This window comes from Lathamus discolor, chromosome 13 (assembly GCF_037157495.1).
Source record: "Lathamus discolor isolate bLatDis1 chromosome 13, bLatDis1.hap1, whole genome shotgun sequence".
In the NCBI taxonomy this organism is placed as follows: domain Eukaryota; kingdom Metazoa; phylum Chordata; class Aves; order Psittaciformes; family Psittacidae; genus Lathamus; species Lathamus discolor.
In genome coordinates this window covers 12758080-12777028 of record NC_088896.1, presented here as the reverse complement: position 1 = coordinate 12777028, position 18949 = coordinate 12758080, and the positions used below count along the sequence as shown (strand labels likewise).

The window sequence follows — 18949 nt, the reverse complement described above, 5'->3', positions numbered from 1 at the left end:
CAATCAACGCGCCGGGCCGTGGCCGGAAGTGAGGCGAGAGGCTCGTATAACGGGAAGTGACGGGCGTGTCCCGGAAGTGCGGGGGCGCGCGGGCGGCTGGGCGGATCCCGCGGCGGTGTCAGCGCAGCGCGGTCGAGCGGCGCCGGTAGGACGGGACGGGACGGGACGGGACGGGACGGGACGGGGCGGGGCGGGACGGGGCGGGGCGGGGCGGGGCGGCGGACACCGGCACCGGGCCCCGGGGAGGGGGGAAGGGTCAGGCCGTGGGGCAGCGCCGCCGCCGCGCGGGGTCGGGTGTGTCCGGGCGGGGCCGGGCCGGGGGCGCGGCAGGGCGCGGGCCCGGGCCCCCAGTGCCCTTGTGCGAGCTCCGGGCGCCGCGGGAAGGCGCTGTCCGCGGCTGGGCCGGCCCGGGGCGGGCTCCTGGGGCGCGGGGCCGCGGGAAGGGCGAAGCGCGGCCGGGCGGGGGCTCGTCCCCCGCGGAAGCAGGGTCTGCTCCGGGCCTCCCCCCGCGGTTCCGCCGCTGCCCGGGGCGCGCGGGGAGCGGGGTCGCGGGCGCTCGTTTACCTTGACCAGGTTTTCCATAAATAGTTTCTAGTCATAAAATGAGGACTCGGAAGGTTTCCTTCCGTCCCTTTCGTGCCAGGCAGTGAGCCCGTTTGTCCCGCGGTGCCGCACGTTAATGCAGCGGGAGCACCTCCTTGCGCGGAGGCTGCGGCTCGGCTTCTACGGGGAGAATTGGCCCCTCCGGCCTCCACAGCCCGGCCGGACGGTGGCTGCTGCCGCGGCCCCGCGGGCGCTTCGCTGCCGGTCTGGACATTGTAACTTCCTTTCGCTGAGAGAGGAGCTCCCAGTCACGTGAAGGGGACGAGCTGTTGCCTTGAGGGTTCGGCCGTGCTGCTGCTGCTCTGCCCGCCCGGGTGCTCCTGGTCTCGCTCAGCGGGGATGGTTTCGCTGCCGTGCTCCGTTGTACAGACGGGCCACGAGCCGGTGGTGTCCGCGCTGCAGCCGTTACCGCGGTGCCTGTTTGCGCCCTGGGGACAGGGATGGAGGATTCACACGCGGAGCTCTGCTCACTCCTCTGGTTTTGCTCTTGACAGCTCCTGCCTTGCAGGTGCGCTGCGGAGCAGGGCTCTGCCACCAGCAAAAGGGAAAACTAAACGAAAGCTCTACATGTCCCAGCTGCCGAGTGCCCGGGAGGCAGCAGCCAGTCCCAGCACCCTTTATCCCATCGCTGTGAGGGGATTCGGGAGTTCTGCAGGATGCTCCCACACAGTGACTGGTGCAGCGGTGTCGTCTGGGTGTCCCCTTGGAGCCCAAATTTCCGGGTGGTGTCAGAGGCAGCGCTCACCTTGGGACGCATCAGCGGGTCCCCCCCCAGCCCCTCACCTGCTGCTGCCTTGGAGGTATCTGAGCCCCATTTACTCCTGGTCCCGCTCCGTGGTGCTGTTGTGTGCAGGGTGGCAGTGCAGCCTGGGCTGGGTTCCGCAGCTCGGGCTCCTTGACCCTGCAGTGCCGCAGCGGCTGGGATAAGCAAACAGATCGGGTGCAATCCCCTGGAAATGAGCCCGGCAGAAAAGACTCTGCACTGAATTCCAGCCGAGCGGCTGCCTGATCTTCCCCTGCACCACGGGAAGGAGGAAGGCTGGGATGCGGGATTGAGACTTTTTGTGTTCGAGGCTGCCCCGTGGCCTGTGGACATCCAGAGCCATTGGCTCATGAGGAGGCTCGGACTGACCCGGCTCCCACCGGTGCTGCGGGCTCTCGTCCCGGGCTGACGGAGCTGCCGCTCACCGCCGCAGAGGGGCAGGGATGGTCCCCCGCAGTTTTCCTCTTGGGCAGGAGATGGGGCTCTCGCATTCGCTGCTGCCGGCTCCTGGCTCCTGCGCCGTAATGCCGAGAGAATCCGTGAGGAACGGCTGGCCTGGCAGAAGCGGCAGAGGCAGTGAATTCCCAGTGGGAAGCGATTCGGCCTCGTACTATCTTCCACAGGCTTCTGTAGCGCCGGGCACAGCTCAGAGGGTGCCTCATGCAGAGCACTGGAGGCACCAGCTCCAGTGTTCAGCCACTTGGCTGAGCCTCAGGAGCCAGAGAACCACCATGCAGGGCCCCTGAGCATCTCCTTGGTGTCAGGAGTTGGCGAGGAATATCCTTCCAAACACGCTGAGGCTTGAGGCTGAGGGCAGGTCAGCAGCATGCGGGAAGGCTTTCCCTAAGGAGCTGAGCCCTTGGCAGGGCTGTGGGGCACGTCCCTCTCCTCCATGTTGGTGCCCTTGTGGGGCCGTTCTGTTGTCTCCCAGCAGTGCAGTGGCTGCTCGTTCACCCCCACAGGCTCTGGTTTGCTGACCTGAGCTGTAATAACGGCTTTGTCCCAGAGGCTGAAGGTTGAGGCCGAGGCCCTGCTGATGGTTGTGACGTTGAGTTCTCTGCCATCGCAGAGCTGGCTCCCTCCACTGCTGCTCCTGGGGAAACCTGATGGAAGAGCCAGGCTGGTGTTCGTGTCTGCAGGGCTTCCCCAGGGAGCTGCACCCTGGCCTGGCCTGAGCTGCTGTTGATACAGGCCTCTGTGTTGGTCTGAAGGGCTGTTTTCTGTCCCTAATGGGTTTCCATTGTCTTAGATATCCCGTGAGGACCTGGGTGGTTCTTGAGGAACCCATGGAGGGGGGGTGATTGTGTCTTGAGCTCTGGATCACAGGGTGAAGGCTGGAGGTGCAGGAATGCAACCAAAGAGCTGGGCCTGTGGGGTGTTGGGGTTCGGGGTTGTTCTGTGCCCTCTGTGGCACGGTTATTGCTAAATACCTGCGGTGGGAGGGGTTGCCCCAACGGAGCTGCTGTGCGGGAGGAAGCTGTTACTGGACTGTTACACCCGAGGTTGGTTATCGATGAGTGGTGGCTCCGGCTGAGACCGAAGTGTGCATTTCTCAGCCCCGCAGGGCAGGACGCTGGAGCTGGGACATGAGCTGCTAGTTCAGCTGCCAGGAATCAGCACTCACACCATGGCTGCTCCTGTGTGAGCATCAGCCAGACCTTGGGCCAAGCCCTTGTGATGACCCCAGAGTGTCACGCCACCCCCCACCTTTGGTGATAAACCTTAGTCAAGCCTTAATACCCAGAAGTGCCAGCTGCATCCATTGCAAGTGCCCTGCCCCCAGACACACCAGGAGGCTGCCCGCCCAGGACAAGTCTGTTCTCAGGTTTGCCAGTGGGCAAGGGGCAGGAAGGGAGCCCCAGGAGCTGGGATGTGCCTCACCCCGGAACTGGAGAATTTGGATCTTTTCAGTTGGGAAAGACCTTTAAGACCATCAGGTCCAACCGTTAACCTGGCAGGGCCAAGGCCACCGCTAAACCTTGTCCCGAAGTGCCACATCTACACGTCTTTCAAATACTTCCAGGGACGGTGACTCAACCACTTTTCCGGGCAGCCCATTCAGTGCTTGATAACACTTTTAGGGAAGAAGCATTTCCCAATATTGACCCTAAACCTCCCCTGGTGCAACTTGAGGCCGTTTCCTCTTGTTCTGTCACTTGTTATTTGGGAGAAGAGACCGATGCCGCCTCGCTACAGCCTCCTTTTTGGTAGTTGTAGGAATGAGGAGGTCCCCCTGAGCACCTCAATGTCTCTCTTAGTGAGGAGCCCAGAGCTGAACACAGGATTTGAGGTGCGGCCTCACCAGTGCCCAGCACAGGGGAGCAATCCCTGCCCTGGCCCTGCTGCCGCACTGGTGCTGACACAGGCAGGATGCTCTTGGCCTTTCTGGCCACCCAGGCACAAGCTGGCTCTCACTCGGGCGCTGTTGACCAACACCGCCAGGCCCTTTCCAGTGGGCGGCTTTCCAGCTGCTGTTCCCCAAGCCTGGAATTGCGTGGGGCTGTTGTGACCCAAGTGCAGGACCCAGCACTGAGCCGTTTTGCCCTCAGCCCCTCAGTCCAGTGTCCCGGCAGAGGGGCTGGTCCCGGTTCTCCCACCCCATTTCCTTTCTCCTCTGTTTGCTGACACCTCAGCTGTAGCCTTCCCTTCCTCAGACATGTGCAGAATTTCACCTCCCTTTGCTCATTCCCTCCTTTGCCATCCCCAGCAAAGCAGGCAGGATATTTATGGCAAAACGAGTGAGGAGGGGCCCGGGGGGCGGCTCCGCTGTGACGGTCACTGCAGGCGCGGGGAGACGCGGCTGGGCCTCGGGTGCAGGTCATGCGTCAGCCTGTGTTCAGGTGCGTTGCGTTTCTTGTGCTCATACCAACTGTGGCAGTTCTCGATCCGTGTGGAGGCAAGTGCAGCCCTGTGGTCCGTTGCGAGTTGTTTGCTGGCACGTTGCTCCAAGCAGGAATATTGAACGGGCGCGGGAATGCCAGACAATGGCAGAAACACCTGGATCTGTCAGCGGGTCACTGGTGAAGGGTTTGTTTGCACAGGCTCCAGAGCTGTCACTGGAGGTGTTTTAAGACTTCCAAGGGTCCAGGCTGACGTTTGCTGTTGGTGCTGCTGGGCTCAGCGCCCGCAGGAGCACCAAGAACCTCCGTGGGTGCTGCCGCCTTGTGCGGTTCTTTACCAGGGTGCTGGTGTTGCCCCCAGCACCCGCAGCTGGTGATTCCCGGGGGGAGCCTCCGCAGCCGAGCCCAGCGCTGCGGTTTCAAAACGTTCCCTGCTCCGCTGGAGACACCGAGCTTCGGGAGGGGCCGAGCAGGGGCCTCGTGCTGCTGCCCTGGCACCCCGCTCGGTGCGGCTCCCAGGCACGAGCTGTGAGCTCCGGGCTGCAGCAGAGGCTCCCAGCCCTTGTGCCAGTGGTGGGGCAGGGCCTGTTCTCAGCTGGAATTGTACATTGTAGAGAGCAGAACTGAGCTGGGGTTGTTCTGGGCTTAGGTTTGTTACAAGATTATCCGCTTCTCTTGGGCAGCAGTGCATCTTCTCTGCGGCTTTGGGTGTTTACTTGTTCCAGCTTACGAGTAAAGCACCAAGATTGAATTTTCCCCTCTCTTTGTGGGCCTCCGTGGGCTGAACAAGAGCCTTGGCCTGGAAGAACCTGCAGGGGCTGCACCAGGGGCCTTGGCAGGGCTGTGTCCCTGCAGGGGCTGTGCCACGGGCCCTGGGCAGGGCTGTGTGCACCGGGCACTCACGGTGCTGAGGAGGCCTGGCTGGAGCAGGCGGGTGCAGTTTCACTTCTCCTCCCCACTGCAGTGTACGTGGTGTGTGTGAGGATGGCAGAGCAGGAGCCCACAGCCGAGCAGCTGGCCCAGATCGCAGCTGAAAACGAGGAGGACGAACACTCTGTCAACTACAAGCCCCCTGCCCAGAAGAGCATCCAGGAGATCCAGGAGCTGGACAAGGACGATGAGAGCCTGCGCAAGTACAAGGAGGCGCTGCTTGGTGCCGTCACCGTGAGCGCAGGTGAGCAGAGGACGTGGCTGTGCCTCGCTCAAGCTGCAGCTCCATCAGTCACTTCCTGCCTCCTCCCTGCTCCCAGCCAGGAGCGTAAAGACGTGTCCGTGCTCCCTGGGCTGATCTCCAGCCCTTGGAACAAGGTGCAGGAACTGCAGGTGCCACGCTGCCCTTAGAGGGGGCTGCTCATGGGGACGCTGTGGGCAGGCCCCACACGGCTGGGACCTCAGCCAAGGGGGACATTCTTCTCACTGCTTTTCTTGCTCTTTCTAGAAGAGCCCTGGAAGGAAAAGGGTTTGTGTTGGCCGGTTTTAGGGAAGGGTGTTTAACAGCCTTTGCACTTGTCTTCTAGATCCCAATGCTCCAAACGTGGTGGTGACCAAACTGACTCTGGTCTGCACAACTGCCCCGGGCCCTCTGGAGCTGGACCTGACAGGTGAGCCAGGGAAGAATTCCAGCCCTTCCCAGGGGAGAGCCACTTGGAGCAGAGCCTGCGGGAGCCACTCCCTGTCGGGAATGCCTGTGCTGCAGGCATGAAGGGTTTGTCCCACAAGCCCAGGCTGGGGCCTCCACAGCCTTGTGCGGAGCAGCTGTCTCACTCCAAGGGTCATTGCCTGCTCCTGCAGATCCTGTCCTCAACACCCCAGAACATAAAACAGAGGGACCCTGAGCAACCCTCTCCCTTCTCTGTAGGTGACCTGGAGAGCTACAGGAGGCAAGCATTTGTGCTGAAGGAGGGTGTGGAATACCGGATAAAAATCTCCTTTCGGGTAAGAACAGAGGTCTGAGAACAGAAGAACGAAAGAACACTGGGATGCTGCAATCCCCGAGGGATTGCCTGAGCCCCAAAAAGGCGGGTGATGGGGGAAGCAGTCTCCTGCTGTGGTGGGGTGGGCCATGTGCTGAGGAGGTTTGAGCCTCCACCTTAGTGGAAGATGTCCCTGCCTGGGACGGGGTTGGAACTGGATGAGCTTTAAGGTCCCTTCCAGCCCAAACGAGGCTGGGATTCTGTGGATGTCTGCACAGCCCTTGCTTGTCTTGCTGCAGGTTAACAGGGAGATCGTGTCAGGGTTGAAGTACATTCAGCACACGTTCCGGAAAGGAGTGAAGAGTAAGTGCTGCTCTGAGGCGGGTGCTGCTCGTGAGGGGTTCTGCTCCATCTGCTGGGGGGGCAGCCAGTCCCAGGCACTGCAGGGTGTTGTGTGAATGCTCCCGGTCTGTGTGGGGCAGCAGCACCCACAGCACCCGGCTGGACATGCTCCTGCCCAGGGAGCAGCTTGGTGCTGGCAGAGGGGGTCGCTCCCTGCAGCAGGAGCTGTTCCTGGAGCAGAGCTGTGGATGTGGGTGACTCCTCTGTCCTCACAGCTTCGCTATGGCCTGCAGCTGTCACAGGCCTTGCATCTGCTTTAGCCTTGCCCCAGGTGCAGGGGAGGCTCTAAACCAGGCGCTGTGCTCCACTCTTGTCTTCCTGTAGTTGACAAGACCGAATACATGGTTGGCAGCTATGGCCCTCGAGCAGAGGAATACGAGTTTCTGACCCCCATGGAAGAAGCCCCTAAGGGCATGCTGGCCCGGGGCAACTACAATGTCAAATCCAAGTTCACAGATGATGATAAGACTGACCACCTGTCCTGGGAGTGGAACCTGACCATCAAGAAGGAGTGGAAGGACTAGCCCTTCCCGAGGCCAAACCCCAGAGCGCGTGAATCAGACAGTGGCTACCGTAGAAATTCCCCCCTGTACCAAAGTGCTGACATTGGAACCCTCCTCCCTTCCCCCCACCACGTTATGATTTGACCAGAGCTCGGTTTTGTATTGTGCCCCCTCCCCAGAGAATCACTGAGTGCATTGACCAAACCCTGCTGTCTGCATCTGGTCTCCAGCTGCCCGGCCTGGGCCGCGCTGCTGGCGCAGGGCTGGCCCCTTCCTGCTTCCCACCTGCCCTTATCCCAGTAGGTGCTGGAGGGGAGACACCTGTGCCCTCATAGCTCCTGTGCTTGGCCTCCTGTGCACAGCTCAGGGTAGCTACTGCCTCCAGTAGCTGAAGGACTTTGATGCCAGGCAGCTCCTGACCCTGTGTGTTGGCTCAAGTCATGCCCAGCCTGCCCCTCCACCCCACTGGTGGCTGGGAGCTCTGGCAGCTTCATTTGTGGATGTTCCCTGTAACCATGATGCCTTAATGTGTAACACGGATCCTCTAGGGAGGGGGCTCTGCCCCTGTTACACTTTTTAATCATGTCCCCTGGTTTCGGCATGGCGCTCATCTCGGTCACGCCCCTCATGGGTTATTAGGTAAGAGTCACAACTTCCCGCTTTGCTGCTGGTCCTTCCTCACTTGAGACGGGACATCTCCAGAGGGAGGGTGGTGGGTGACGAGGGCACGGGAGGCTCCGGGTCTGCCGTCACTCACGTCCCTTCCCATCCCCTCACACCCCAGCAGCCGCAGCAACTGCGAGCACTGAGGTTCCAGGCCAGCGCCCACCCTCCTGCCGGCTCTGGGCTGAGGATGGACTCGGCTGTTTCTGCAGCTGCTCCTGACATGATCAACCAAGAGCTTGTGATGGACAAGCTCCAAAGCGGTTAATGCCTTATGTATCTGTTCTGCCTTTACAACCTGTGCCTGGCCTGGTGGCAGTTATTGCCTTCACACTCCGAGGCCTCAGTGGTGCCCGGGGCTGCGCTGCCGGTGCCTGGGGCGGAGGAGCCCTTTGGGACCCCTGGGCCGGACAGGCCCGTCCCCGCTCCGCAGCTGCCTCTTGGGATCAAACCACACCGAGGCTGTATTAGAACCGGGACCAAGTACATGTGGCTTTCTCGTAGCTACGTCTCTGCCTCTAACTGCCCCCTGCCCTGCCCCTAGAGAGGTTTTTGTTCATTTGATTTGGTGCAATTGTCTGTAAGTCCTAGACCCGGGTTAACAGGTTTGGAATCATCTTCTGCTTCTCCTTTTATGAGAGCTAAATAAAACCTTTGAACTGACTGCCCACCGCGCTCTGCTTCTGCTCTGGGGCTGGAGGGGGGGATTCTGCCAACGCCCGGGGCAGGAGACGGCCCCTGGGCCTGGGGAGCCTGAAGGGACCAGGGAGAGGCCCTGCTGCGGCAGGAGGAGGGCGCGGGGCAGCAGCAGCTCCGGGGCCGGTGTGCGCCGAGCCGCGGCTCCCCGCACGTTCCTGCACGCTCCGAGGATGAAGGAGTGACGGGAGCGGGAGGCCGCGTTCGGGATAAGGGACGTGCAGCCACGAAAAGCTCTTTGTGCGCCCGCGGCCGCTGCTGGTCCGAGCCCCGGGCTCCGACCGGGGGGAGCCGCCGAGCGCCGGGCCGGGAACCGCGACAGCGCCGAGCCGGGCACCGCTGGGGCGGCCCGGGAGCGCCGGCCCCGGCCCCCGCGCCCCGTGCGCAGCGGCACGTGCCGCGCAGCTCGCCCTCTGCCGGCGCAGGAAGCGCCGCGCTTCACTTCCGGGTCGGATCGAAGGGCGGCGGCCGCGGGCCAGTCAGAATGCACCACGCGCGCCTGGCCGCGCGCAGGCGCGGTGCTCGCCGCCGGGGCCGCCCCAGTGCCACGTTCGAGGGCAAACGGCCGCGCGAGGCGGTGGCGCCGACCAACCGCGGGTGACGCAGCCCGGGAAGGGGCCAATGGCGGCCGGCGGGAGGGTAGCGCGGCCGGCAGCCAACCCGCGGCGGCGGGCAGGGGGCGTGTCCAGCACGCTAACCAATAGGAGCCGCGCGACGGCCGGATCTGGCGCGCTGGGCCAATGGCGCGCGGCGGCGGCCGGGGCTGCGGCTTTATAAGGCGGAGGCGGCGCCGCGGCCGCACGTCCCGGCCCGGCCCGTTCTCGCCCTGCCGCCATCAGCGCCATGGCGGGGCTGCGCGCGCTCGCGGCCCTGCTCTGCCTCCTGCTGCCGCCGCCCGCCCGCGCCGCTGCCCCCGAGGAGGAGGACGGGGTGCTCGTGCTGCGCGCGGGCAGCTTCGAGCAGGCGCTGGCGGAGCACCGGTACCTGCTCGTCGAGTTCTGTGAGCGCCGGGACGGGGGGGGACCGCCGGGGCGGGGGGCTCTGGGGCCGCGGCTCCCGGGGGGCGGGCGGGGAGCGGGGGGAGCCGTGCCGGGGGCGGGAGCCGCCGGCGCTGACGCCGCGTCCCGCAGACGCGCCGTGGTGCGGGCACTGCAAGGCGCTGGCGCCCGAGTACGCGAAAGCGGCGGCGAAGCTGAAGGCGGAGGGCTCGGAGATCCGGCTGGCCAAGGTGGACGCCACGGAGGAGGCGGAGCTGGCGCAGCAGTTCGGCGTGCGCGGGTACCCCACCATCAAGTTCTTCAGGAACGGCGACAAGGCCGCTCCCAAGGAGTACACGGGTGAGCCGGGAGCAGAGGGCAGCGACGTGGCGCCGGGTCCGTGTCCCGGCCCCGTGCCCCCGGGAGCGCGGCTGTGCCCGGATGAGCGCCACTGGGGCTGAGTGGCGGCCGTGCTCGGCGGGCGGTGGGAATGGGGCTACTGCCGCAGGCTCCTGTGCTGGAGCCGGGGGCATCCCTCCTGTGAGGTGAAGCAGGTAGATGGGGTTTGCGCAGGGAAGTAGAGCAACCCAAGCCTGGGTTGTGGCTCAGCTTGGCTTTCCTTTGAGCAGTGAAGCTCCCAGAACTGCAACAAAAGCTCAAGTGGTTGGGAAAAGGAAACGTGCAATGTGAGTTAGAGGTGTGAGGAAGACCAAGAGCAGCAGAATGCAGCTAAACCAAACCTTGTGCTCAGCAGTGAGCTGACACCCGAGTGCTGCTTTGGAAAGGGAAAGGTGAAGCATTTGCATGGAAAGTCTGCTCCCGTCAGAGTGTGGTCACACTGGTCAAAGTTTAAGAACGTGCTTGGGCTGGAAGCAAGGGAAGGATAGATTCCGGGGAGCCCCTTGTACCTTGACTTACCCACTGGGGATTAGCATGACCGCACAGGGAGGGAAGGGGAGAAAGTGGTGTAAGCGCTGTCTTGGTTCTGGTGATGCCGCGGTGGGGGTCAGAGTGAGGCGGGAGGCGCAGAAGGGAGCAGGTGCCCCTGTCCCCACAGCTGGCCGGGAAGCCGAGGACATCGTCAGTTGGCTGAAGAAACGCACGGGCCCGGCCGCGGCCGCACTGAGCGACGCTGCTGCAGCTGAGGCGCTGGTGGAGTCCAGTGACGTGGTTGTGATCGGCTTCTTCAAGGTAGGGTTTGTGCTTCCATCTGGGAAGCTGTTGCCTGGGCCCCAGAGAGGGGGGAGGCTCTCCCTGTGCTGTCCTGCCCTACTTGATCTTCCAGTTCTCTGGCAGGTGAGCCCTGGGATCTTTGTGCTGCACTTTGGTGTGTCCCATGTGAGACACCTTTCTCTATTCTCCAGGATTCAGCATCAGAGGCTGCAAAGGAGTTCTTGCTGGCAGCTGAGGCTGTGGATGACATTCCTTTTGGGATTTCCTCCAGCGCTGATGTCTTCACCAAGTATGAGCTTAGCAAGGATGGCGTGGTCCTCTTCAAGAAGGTACTGGTTGGTGCGGAGCATGAGCACCACACTTGAGTCCTCTGCCTCTTCTTACCTTCTCTAATTAGTCTTACTTAAAGAGGGCAGTCCTGGATGAACCCATATCAGTCTGGCTGTTTCCAAGCCTCAGAGCTGGGCAGGGGCAGTGGAGTGGAGCCTTCAGTCAGCAGAGAGAAGGCTCAGCAGCTCCTGGCCCTCCTGAAGCTGCTGGGCTCTGGGTCCAAGCTGTTGCTTCACTCGAGCTGCTGTTTCTGAGCTGTGGCTGCAGTGCAGTAACAGCACGATCTTTAAAATATTGGTGGCTGCAGGCAGCGAGGTCTCCAGCAGAACGGCCCTGAGCTGCTCCATGTTCACTTGTGGCTTAGCAAAGCCGCTTTAACTCGTACTCGAGATCGACCTCTGCTGTCGGCAGTCGAGGCTGCACCCAGGAGTTGTTCTGTGTCTGGCAGCGCTGTGGGTTCTGCGGGAAGTGATTCCAGTGGAGTTCCTAAGAGGATTTGCAGCTCCAGCTGACTTAGGCTGGGGCGGTTGGATTACATGCAGGGGGATCTGGCCATCTACAGAGTCAGGAATAAACTTACTCATGCCTTTTACTGTCAAAATCCAAACCACTGGGATGAATTTCTAGCTTGGAGAAGACAAGTAGAGGTTTCTTAAACTTTGTGGTACCACACACTTGGGTGCAGTGGGGCAGGGTAAAGCTGCTTTGGCTTCAGACTTAATAAATCTGTCATCTAATCAGTCATTGTTCTGACCAGTTTGTAAGATAGGCTGAAGAGTTGAATAAATTGCTGTCACTCTTTGTTCAGCTAAAATAGCATGTTTGATTCCAATACACCTGAATTTGCACTTAAGGTGCTAGAAGCTTGCAGACTTCAGGTCTCAGACAGGGGCCCCTCAGATTAGTGTGGCTGAGGGTGCAAGTAAATGACCTGCTGTGGGGTTCAGAACACCAGGGCTTTGCAGCTCAGAGAGTTGGGGTGAAGGGAACAGCGTTTTGGGAAGGGAACAGTCATCCTGGCTGACTCACTGCCTTTATCGTGCTCTTACGTGTAGCTTTCTGTAAGCGATGTCCCTGCATGCTCCATTCATGGCCAGCGCTGGGCTGAGACTGCTGCTTGCAGGGCTTCTCAGCTTTGGCTTGGGAGTGCATTTGGAGTGAAAAGCAGTTCTGCATGTGGCAGCTCTGTCAGGTGTGTGGGGAGTGGGAGGAGCCGTGGTCCAAAGGGCAGTTCAGGAGCTGCTGGGTCACTGCAGGAGCGCTCTGCTCGGTGTGGAGAAGGTGCGATGTGGACGCTGCCTCCCTGGTCCGTTTTGGTGCCATGTCATGGGAACTCCCAGATAAGTCTGTCACATTAAGGGGGTCTTTACCCCAGTAAAGGGTATTCCACCCCAAACCAAGGTGGAAACGAGCACCAAAGCTGACAACACCAGGGCATAAGAAACAGTTTTTTCTACCACCAGTTCTGTGTTTGGACTCTGGCAGCCAGTTGGGTTTGTTGGATTCTCCTCTTGCTCCCTGTGGAAGCTGTGCAGACTTGCAAAGACCCTTGAACAGCTGCTGAGTGTCGCCTTAGCACCTTCAGAATACTCCGAAGTGTTTACAGAGTTGGTCTCCCATGTGGAGGGTGTTGCTCGGCGCCTCAGCTGACACCGCTCTGCTTCTTCCAGCAGGAGGTTATCTGAGCCCAGGCTCTCGCTGTGCCAGTACCTCGGTGCCGCCCAGGCACGGGACTGCCCTGTCCCTGCACATCCTCTTTAACCTTGATGGGCCTCCACAGCTGTTCCCTTCCCGGGCTGCCAGGGAGCTTCTGAGAACCCTGCCCAGGGCTGCAGGTGATGTCCTGCTCTAAACTGAGCCCTGGCACCTCTCCTGGCTGGTGCTAAACAGGTGCCCTTGTCTCTAACAACAGACCGGAACAACCCTGCAGAGCTGAGGCAGAGCTGAGTCAGTGCTGCTCTGCGCAGTTACCGTGGGCTCAGCTGTCACACTCCCATAGCACTGGTTCAGATGTGGGTCTGCTCTGGCGTGGCTGATTCCTGCAGCAGAAGCTGCCTGTGCGCTAGGAGCTGCTCGCTGTGGAGCATCTACCTGATGCTTCCACAAAGTTGAGGCTCAAGTCCTTGGACCTGTTTCATGTGTTGTTGCATGACTGTGCAGAACAGTGCCAAGATCAAGCTGTCTTGTAGCTGCTCACCTGCTGCTGCTGGGGGATGGTCTAAGCTTTGCTTGCCAGGAAGATTTATACCTTGATCTGGATGTTATGTGAACATGTGGTGATCTTGTTAAGAGCCAGAAGTCTGCTTTGAGCAAGTGCAGCTGAGATCTGCTGGGGCAGTGACTGGTGTGATCTGTGTGGGATCTGAAGTGTTCTAATGCAAGAATTTCTGGTTTTGCAGTTTGATGAAGGCCGCAACAACTTCGAAGGGGATCTCACAAAAGATAATTTACTGAACTTCATCAAGTCCAATTCATTGCCTCTGGTCATAGAGTTCACTGAACAGGTTGGTCTCTAGATACATGGTAAGGCCTCTTCCCATTGCTACCGCGTGAATATACCAAAGCTTAAATTGGAGATTGTATCATATCTTGGAGCTGACACTAGTCTGGGGTTATGGAGGAGTGTGGAGAACACAAGGGAGTGGAGTCAGCTTCTGTTCAAAGTCCTCCTTCAATCTGGAGGCTCCTATGGCCTGGTCAGAATAGCAGAGCCAAGCTGGTCTCGACACCAGTTTGCCTCTTCCAGAAATAAAGTTAGTTTTCTATTCCTCAGACTGCTCCTAAAATCTTTGGAGGGGAGATCAAGACTCACATCCTGCTGTTCCTGCCCAAAAGTGTGTCTGACTATCAAGAGAAGCTCGACAACTTCAAGAGTGCAGCTGGGAACTTCAAAGGGAAGGTGAGATGGGTTTCTTGCATTATGAGCTAAGTGGCCACCTCCTGCAGAGGAGTGCAGCACTGTCTGTCGCTATCCATTTCACAGCTGTAGAACAGGACTTGTAGCAGCTCTCACTCTCCCTGTGCCCCATGATGATGGTGACTGAGTCACTGGCTTGCACAGCTGCTGAGGCAATAGCAATCAACTCCAGACTTTCCTTCTTGTGGATGTAAATCTGACCCAGCCCTTAAATCAGGGCCAGGCTGTGCCCGTGCTGCAGCTCCAGTGTTTGCGCTCTGGCAGGATGCCCTCTTCATGGGCTCGGAGAAGGAAGAGGGGCCGGTTCAGCCGCTGCCCGTGGGAGTGTGTGTATACTGTGTTGTTAGCCAAGAGGTGCTCGTCTTCACCAACTGCCTTTGACTTTTTCCTCCAAAGATCCTCTTCATCTTCATAGACAGTGACCACGGCGACAACCAGAGGATTTTGGAGTTCTTTGGCCTGAAGAAGGAAGAATGTCCAGCTGTGCGCCTGATCACCCTGGAGGAGGAGATGACCAAATACAAACCGGACTCAGATGACCTCACGGCTGACAAGATCAGAGAGTTCTGCAATAAGTTCCTGGAGGGCAAAATCAAGGTAAGGAAGAGAAGTGCTGCTGGCAAAACTAACAGGGCATGAAGACTGCGGGACAGGGAGCTGGCACCTGCGTGCAGTCGGAGCTGCCAGCAGTCTGTAGAAGGTGTGAACTCGTGCAGCTCAGTTCAGAGCTTTCAGCTCTTGTCTTGGGAGGAGGCTCCATGCAGCTTATGCCAGAGGTGACTGGTGAAACTCAGTCCTGTGGGAATGGCAGCAATATCACTTCCTTCCTATGGAGCTCAGTGGCAGTTCTCTGCACAGCAGCACCTGATATTCCCACTGGCTCAGGATGGGGAGGAGACTTTATGTAAGAGAAGAGGAAATGGCTGCTTCAGTGCTTGCTCACAGCCTTTGATTGGGGTGCTGAGGCGGGTGGTTAAGCCCTGGGTTGCCAGGATGATTGCGTGTGCATTCCAGTAGCTGTGTGGCTATCTCTGAATTTCACTTCTTATTCCAGCCGCACCTGATGAGTCAGGATCTTCCTGATGACTGGGACAAGCAGCCTGTCAAAGTTCTAGTTGGGAAGAACTTTGAAGAAGTTGCTTTTGATGAGAATAAGAATGTCTTTGTGGAGTTCTGTGAGTATCTTTCAGCAGCTGATGCCAAGTAACTGGCGTGAAAGGAGTGCCAAAATTCTGCATGACCAGGATTAGGGAGGAAGCACCCTACAGGATCTAAGCCACAAAGGGAGTGCCCTGGCTGAAAAGACGTGTGTGAACTGTCTGTGTGGGCACTTGGGGGGGGGGCTGGTGGTCACTCATTAGGCTGTTGGTGCTAACTGGGTTTCTGTAATTAACAGATGCCCCCTGGTGTGGTCACTGTAAGCAGCTGGCTCCGATCTGGGACAAGCTGGGAGAGACCTACAGTGATCATGAGAACATTGTCATTGCCAAGATGGATTCAACAGCCAATGAAGTGGAGGCAGTGAAAATCCACAGCTTCCCCACACTCAAGTTCTTCCCTGCAGGCTCTGGCAGAAATGTAAGGAGGCAGCTGAACCAGGGTGGTGTAATGAGGGAGCCCGAGGAATGCTTAGCTGCCTGCTGGAGCTGGCTTGGATGAGCCTTCGGGAGGCCTCTTCACTCTGTCAGGGTAGAACACATCAAGTCTACAGGACATCAGAGACCCTGTGTGGGAGCTGGGCTGCAGGAAGGAGTTTGGTGGGGATGGGCATGGGGAAAAGAGGGAGCATAGAGGACAGTGTGCTCATCTGCAGGCTATTCTTTCCTCGCAGTGATCTCTGAAGTCTAGTGCCTGAGCTGTTTTCCTTCGTCTCATATGGGTGAAGGTGAATTTTTAAATTCCCTTTTGCTTGGCATGTTGACTTTTGCTCAGAGAGAGAATTCTCCTCCCCAGGGCTGTGGTTCTCTAGGTGCCCATAACCATTATCCTGATGTTTTTCCCTGTGTAGGTAATTGACTACAATGGGGAGAGGACGCTGGAAGGCTTCAAGAAATTCTTGGAGAGCGGAGGTCAGGATGGGGCAGCAGCTGATGATGTGAGTAATGTGAATGTGGTGGTAATTCTGGGCCTTCAGAACAGGGAGTGTGGGTCAGACCTGGTGCTGGGCTTCTGTCCTCTGTCCCAGATAAGATTCTGGGTGGTTCTGTGGCAGGAAAGGTATTGCTGGTGATCAGCATGCTCACCAGCATCGAATTTTCAGTTGCAGCCTGGCTGCCAGTGGCTTGTAAATGACACCTTTCATTGGCAGCACTTCAGTTGGGTGTGAAATAAATGCTTTTCAGAGGCCTAAACAAATGTGTGGAAACAGTTGGTGAAGCTGCAAATGTTCACAGGCTGTTTCTGGCTGTTGTGCAAACTGCTGGAGTACTTTGGGGGCTTCTTCTTTACTGAGAAGTCCTGCTCAGCACTTGAGCAGTATGATGCACATTACATATCCAGTGTATCTGGGGTGGAGGCTGTTACAAGTGAGATACTAGCTTCCAGGGATTTCTAATACTTAATGTCCCAGATTCAGAGCTCTTGGTGGAAGTCTCTGGGTGTTTAACATGGCAGCAGAGAACAGTGAACAGATCAGATATACTGTTCTAGGATCTGCCTAGTGCGCCAGAAACCAGCAGCTCTTTGTAACCTGTTACAGGATCTGGAGGACCTAGAGACGGATGAAGAAACAGACCTTGAAGAAGGTGATGATGAAGAGCAGAAAATGCAGAAGGATGAATTGTAAACAGAAGACTGAACGACATCACCCAAAAAATCAGACACTAAATTGGCTGCTGTTATGCAGCCCAGCGAGTCAGAACCATTGAGATTTAAAGCAGAAGGTGAATGACTGAAAATCCAGGGATTGGCTTTTAAAGTAACACTTTTCCCCTCACTTGTCTGTACACTCGACTCTTTTCTGTTTGGCTTTTGAGAAGGGATCTGTCACCAGGGAGCCGGCCCTGCTGCGCTCCTCCTTAGTGCGGATGTACTTTTTTGTACACAGCTTTTGCTTGAAGTATTCTGTTCTTCTGGGTAGAAGCTGATTGTGAAGCCGCAGCAGGAGCTCAGTGGCTCAGCATCCTGGAGCTTTGCCACTAACATCTCCCAAGAAAGCTTGGGGTTTTTTTGTTTTCCCTTGTTTCTTTTAAAACTACGGCCTGCAGCTGATCTCTGCACCTGGCAGGGTCCTTAATGCTCTCAGCAGCTCTTCCCTGGAACTGGCCTTCAGTGTAGGTAGGCAAGAGGCAGTAGGCTGATGGCAGCCTGGTGAGAGGTGTATGTGCAGGTGCTTCTCTTCATGCTGGCCAGATGTTTCCTTTCCCTTCTGCTTTAAGACACTTGGAGATGACTATTCTGATCACCTGGAAGGGTGAAATACTGTGCACTGGCTGTGGCAGGCTCTGGGGTGGAGGTGAGCGCTCGCTAGTGCAGGCGAGACCTGGCTCTGTTGCCATCCTTTGATCAAATGCAAGACTTTGCAATCACTTTCCATGCATTATTTGGAGGGGGTCGACAGGTGGGTGGTGTGGGAGGGTCTGATGAGCCAGATCAAACAGGACACTTGCAATTATGGGGGTTTGGGGAGGAACTTGAACGGGGGAGTGCCTCAGAGGCCTGAGCTGCGTCAGGCTGGTTCTTAGCATTCTGCTACAAAGACATTGGAACTCAATTTGTTGGCCAAATAAAGTTGAGATTTTAATACTTCTCTGTCTTTTTTGGAATATGGCATGAGTGTTACTTGAACCTGCCTTACAGGAGGATCAGAACCCTCGGGTGATGCTCGAGGGACTCTGCCTGAGCAGTGTGTGGGTCTTTGCTTTCTCAAACTCTACCCATGGTTTTCAGAGAAAGGGCACTTCCAAACACTTCCAGCGTTGCAGGTGCCTCCTGATGACTTTACCTAAAGCCACTTGCATTGTGTCACCTGTAAAGGGAAAAAGCTTCAGGCTGGCCATGTCCTGTCCAGGTTAGACCTGTTCTATTAGCAGTGATCAGAGAGGGGCTTGGGCCAGCTGGCCCTCGCTACTCTTGAGCAGTTAACCAAGGACTCTGGCTACAGGGGGACCTGGGGCTGCCTGCAGCAGTGCTGCTCAGGCTCACATGACCCATGAGCTGCGCTGCTATTTCCAAACCAGTCACTTGCTGCTGGAAATATTTTTGTAAGGAAATATGCTATAAATGCCAGAGGGGAGGGCAGGGTGAGGCTGGAGGGCAACACGTGAGGCTACTGGTGCCTGCCACTGAATGTGGGTGCTTGGGGTGGTAGAACAGGAGCACGTTCCATGCGCGTCTGCAGCTGCAGCCTCTTCCGTGGCTCCCTGGAGCAGGGCCCTGGCACGGTCTGCACAGGCCTTTGGTGCAGCAGAACCAGGGCTGGGGCTGAGGAGGGGGCTCTCCTCGTGCAGCAAAGCTTCTCTTGGCAGAGCAGGACTTTGTCAGTCACCTTGTGTACACAGCTAATTGCTGTTCCAAGAAAGGAGGCTAAAAGCAGTTCGCTCAGTCTGTTAGTGTTCCTTCTGCAGTAACCTTGAGCAGGGATGCTCAGCGCAGAGATCGATGCATTCACCAGCAGATAAACAAGTGCAGGTGGTTCTCTGGTGTGTGCCTGAGCTGCTGCAGGGGCAGAATGGGAGCTCTGTGACTCCTGACATGCCTGCCTAGACAGGCCCATTGGCACACACCAGAGCACCATGTGCTTGTGTATCTGAAATGACCAAATTGTGATGGGGAAAAGCAGAGGAGAGCAGCTGCTTGAACCCTTGGTGGATCTGAAAGATTCCTCTGTGGTAGATGGGTTTGACAGCTACAGCTGGGGGGTAACGAATGCAGAGGTGTCTGGTGGTGTTCTTCAGCTGTTTTCAGACAGTTCTACAGCAGCCTGCCCTCGTGTTAAGTAGGACATTGAACACTGGACTGGCAGCATGGGCTTCTGGTTCTGTGCCTGCACCAGGAGCACCAGCAGCCCTGCTGTGCTCCAACATGCTGGTGCTGATCCTTGTTAGCTGTATGCTGCCTCACTGCCGTGCTGGGCAGCACAGCTCATTCTACTCCTTTCGACATGTCTGATGCAATTACAGGAGAGTGACTTAGCTCTGAATGTATTCGGCACCACAGCTTTGACACGTC

At 58.1% G+C, this 18949-nt stretch overlaps 2 protein-coding genes across 2 annotated transcripts; both read left to right on the top strand.

The window, feature by feature from the left end:
- Nucleotides 1–37: 37 nt before the first annotated feature.
- Nucleotides 38–8355, top strand: ARHGDIA (Rho GDP dissociation inhibitor alpha). Its single transcript, XM_065693247.1, has 6 exons — nucleotides 38–145; nucleotides 5171–5380; nucleotides 5724–5807; nucleotides 6065–6141; nucleotides 6419–6482; nucleotides 6846–8355. The coding sequence occupies exons 2-6, from the start codon at nucleotides 5191–5193 to the stop codon at nucleotides 7043–7045; spliced, it is 615 nt and encodes a 204-aa protein (XP_065549319.1). The 5' UTR covers nucleotides 38–145; nucleotides 5171–5190; the 3' UTR covers nucleotides 7046–8355.
- Nucleotides 8356–9172: 817 nt separating this feature from the next.
- P4HB (prolyl 4-hydroxylase subunit beta) lies at nucleotides 9173–17524 on the top strand. Its single transcript, XM_065693359.1, has 11 exons — nucleotides 9173–9383; nucleotides 9514–9720; nucleotides 10418–10551; nucleotides 10725–10862; nucleotides 13263–13367; nucleotides 13637–13762; nucleotides 14177–14377; nucleotides 14835–14955; nucleotides 15177–15358; nucleotides 15789–15875; nucleotides 16479–17524. The coding sequence occupies exons 1-11, from the start codon at nucleotides 9227–9229 to the stop codon at nucleotides 16563–16565; spliced, it is 1545 nt and encodes a 514-aa protein (XP_065549431.1). The 5' UTR covers nucleotides 9173–9226; the 3' UTR covers nucleotides 16566–17524.
- The last annotated feature ends 1425 nt before the right edge of the window (nucleotides 17525–18949 follow it).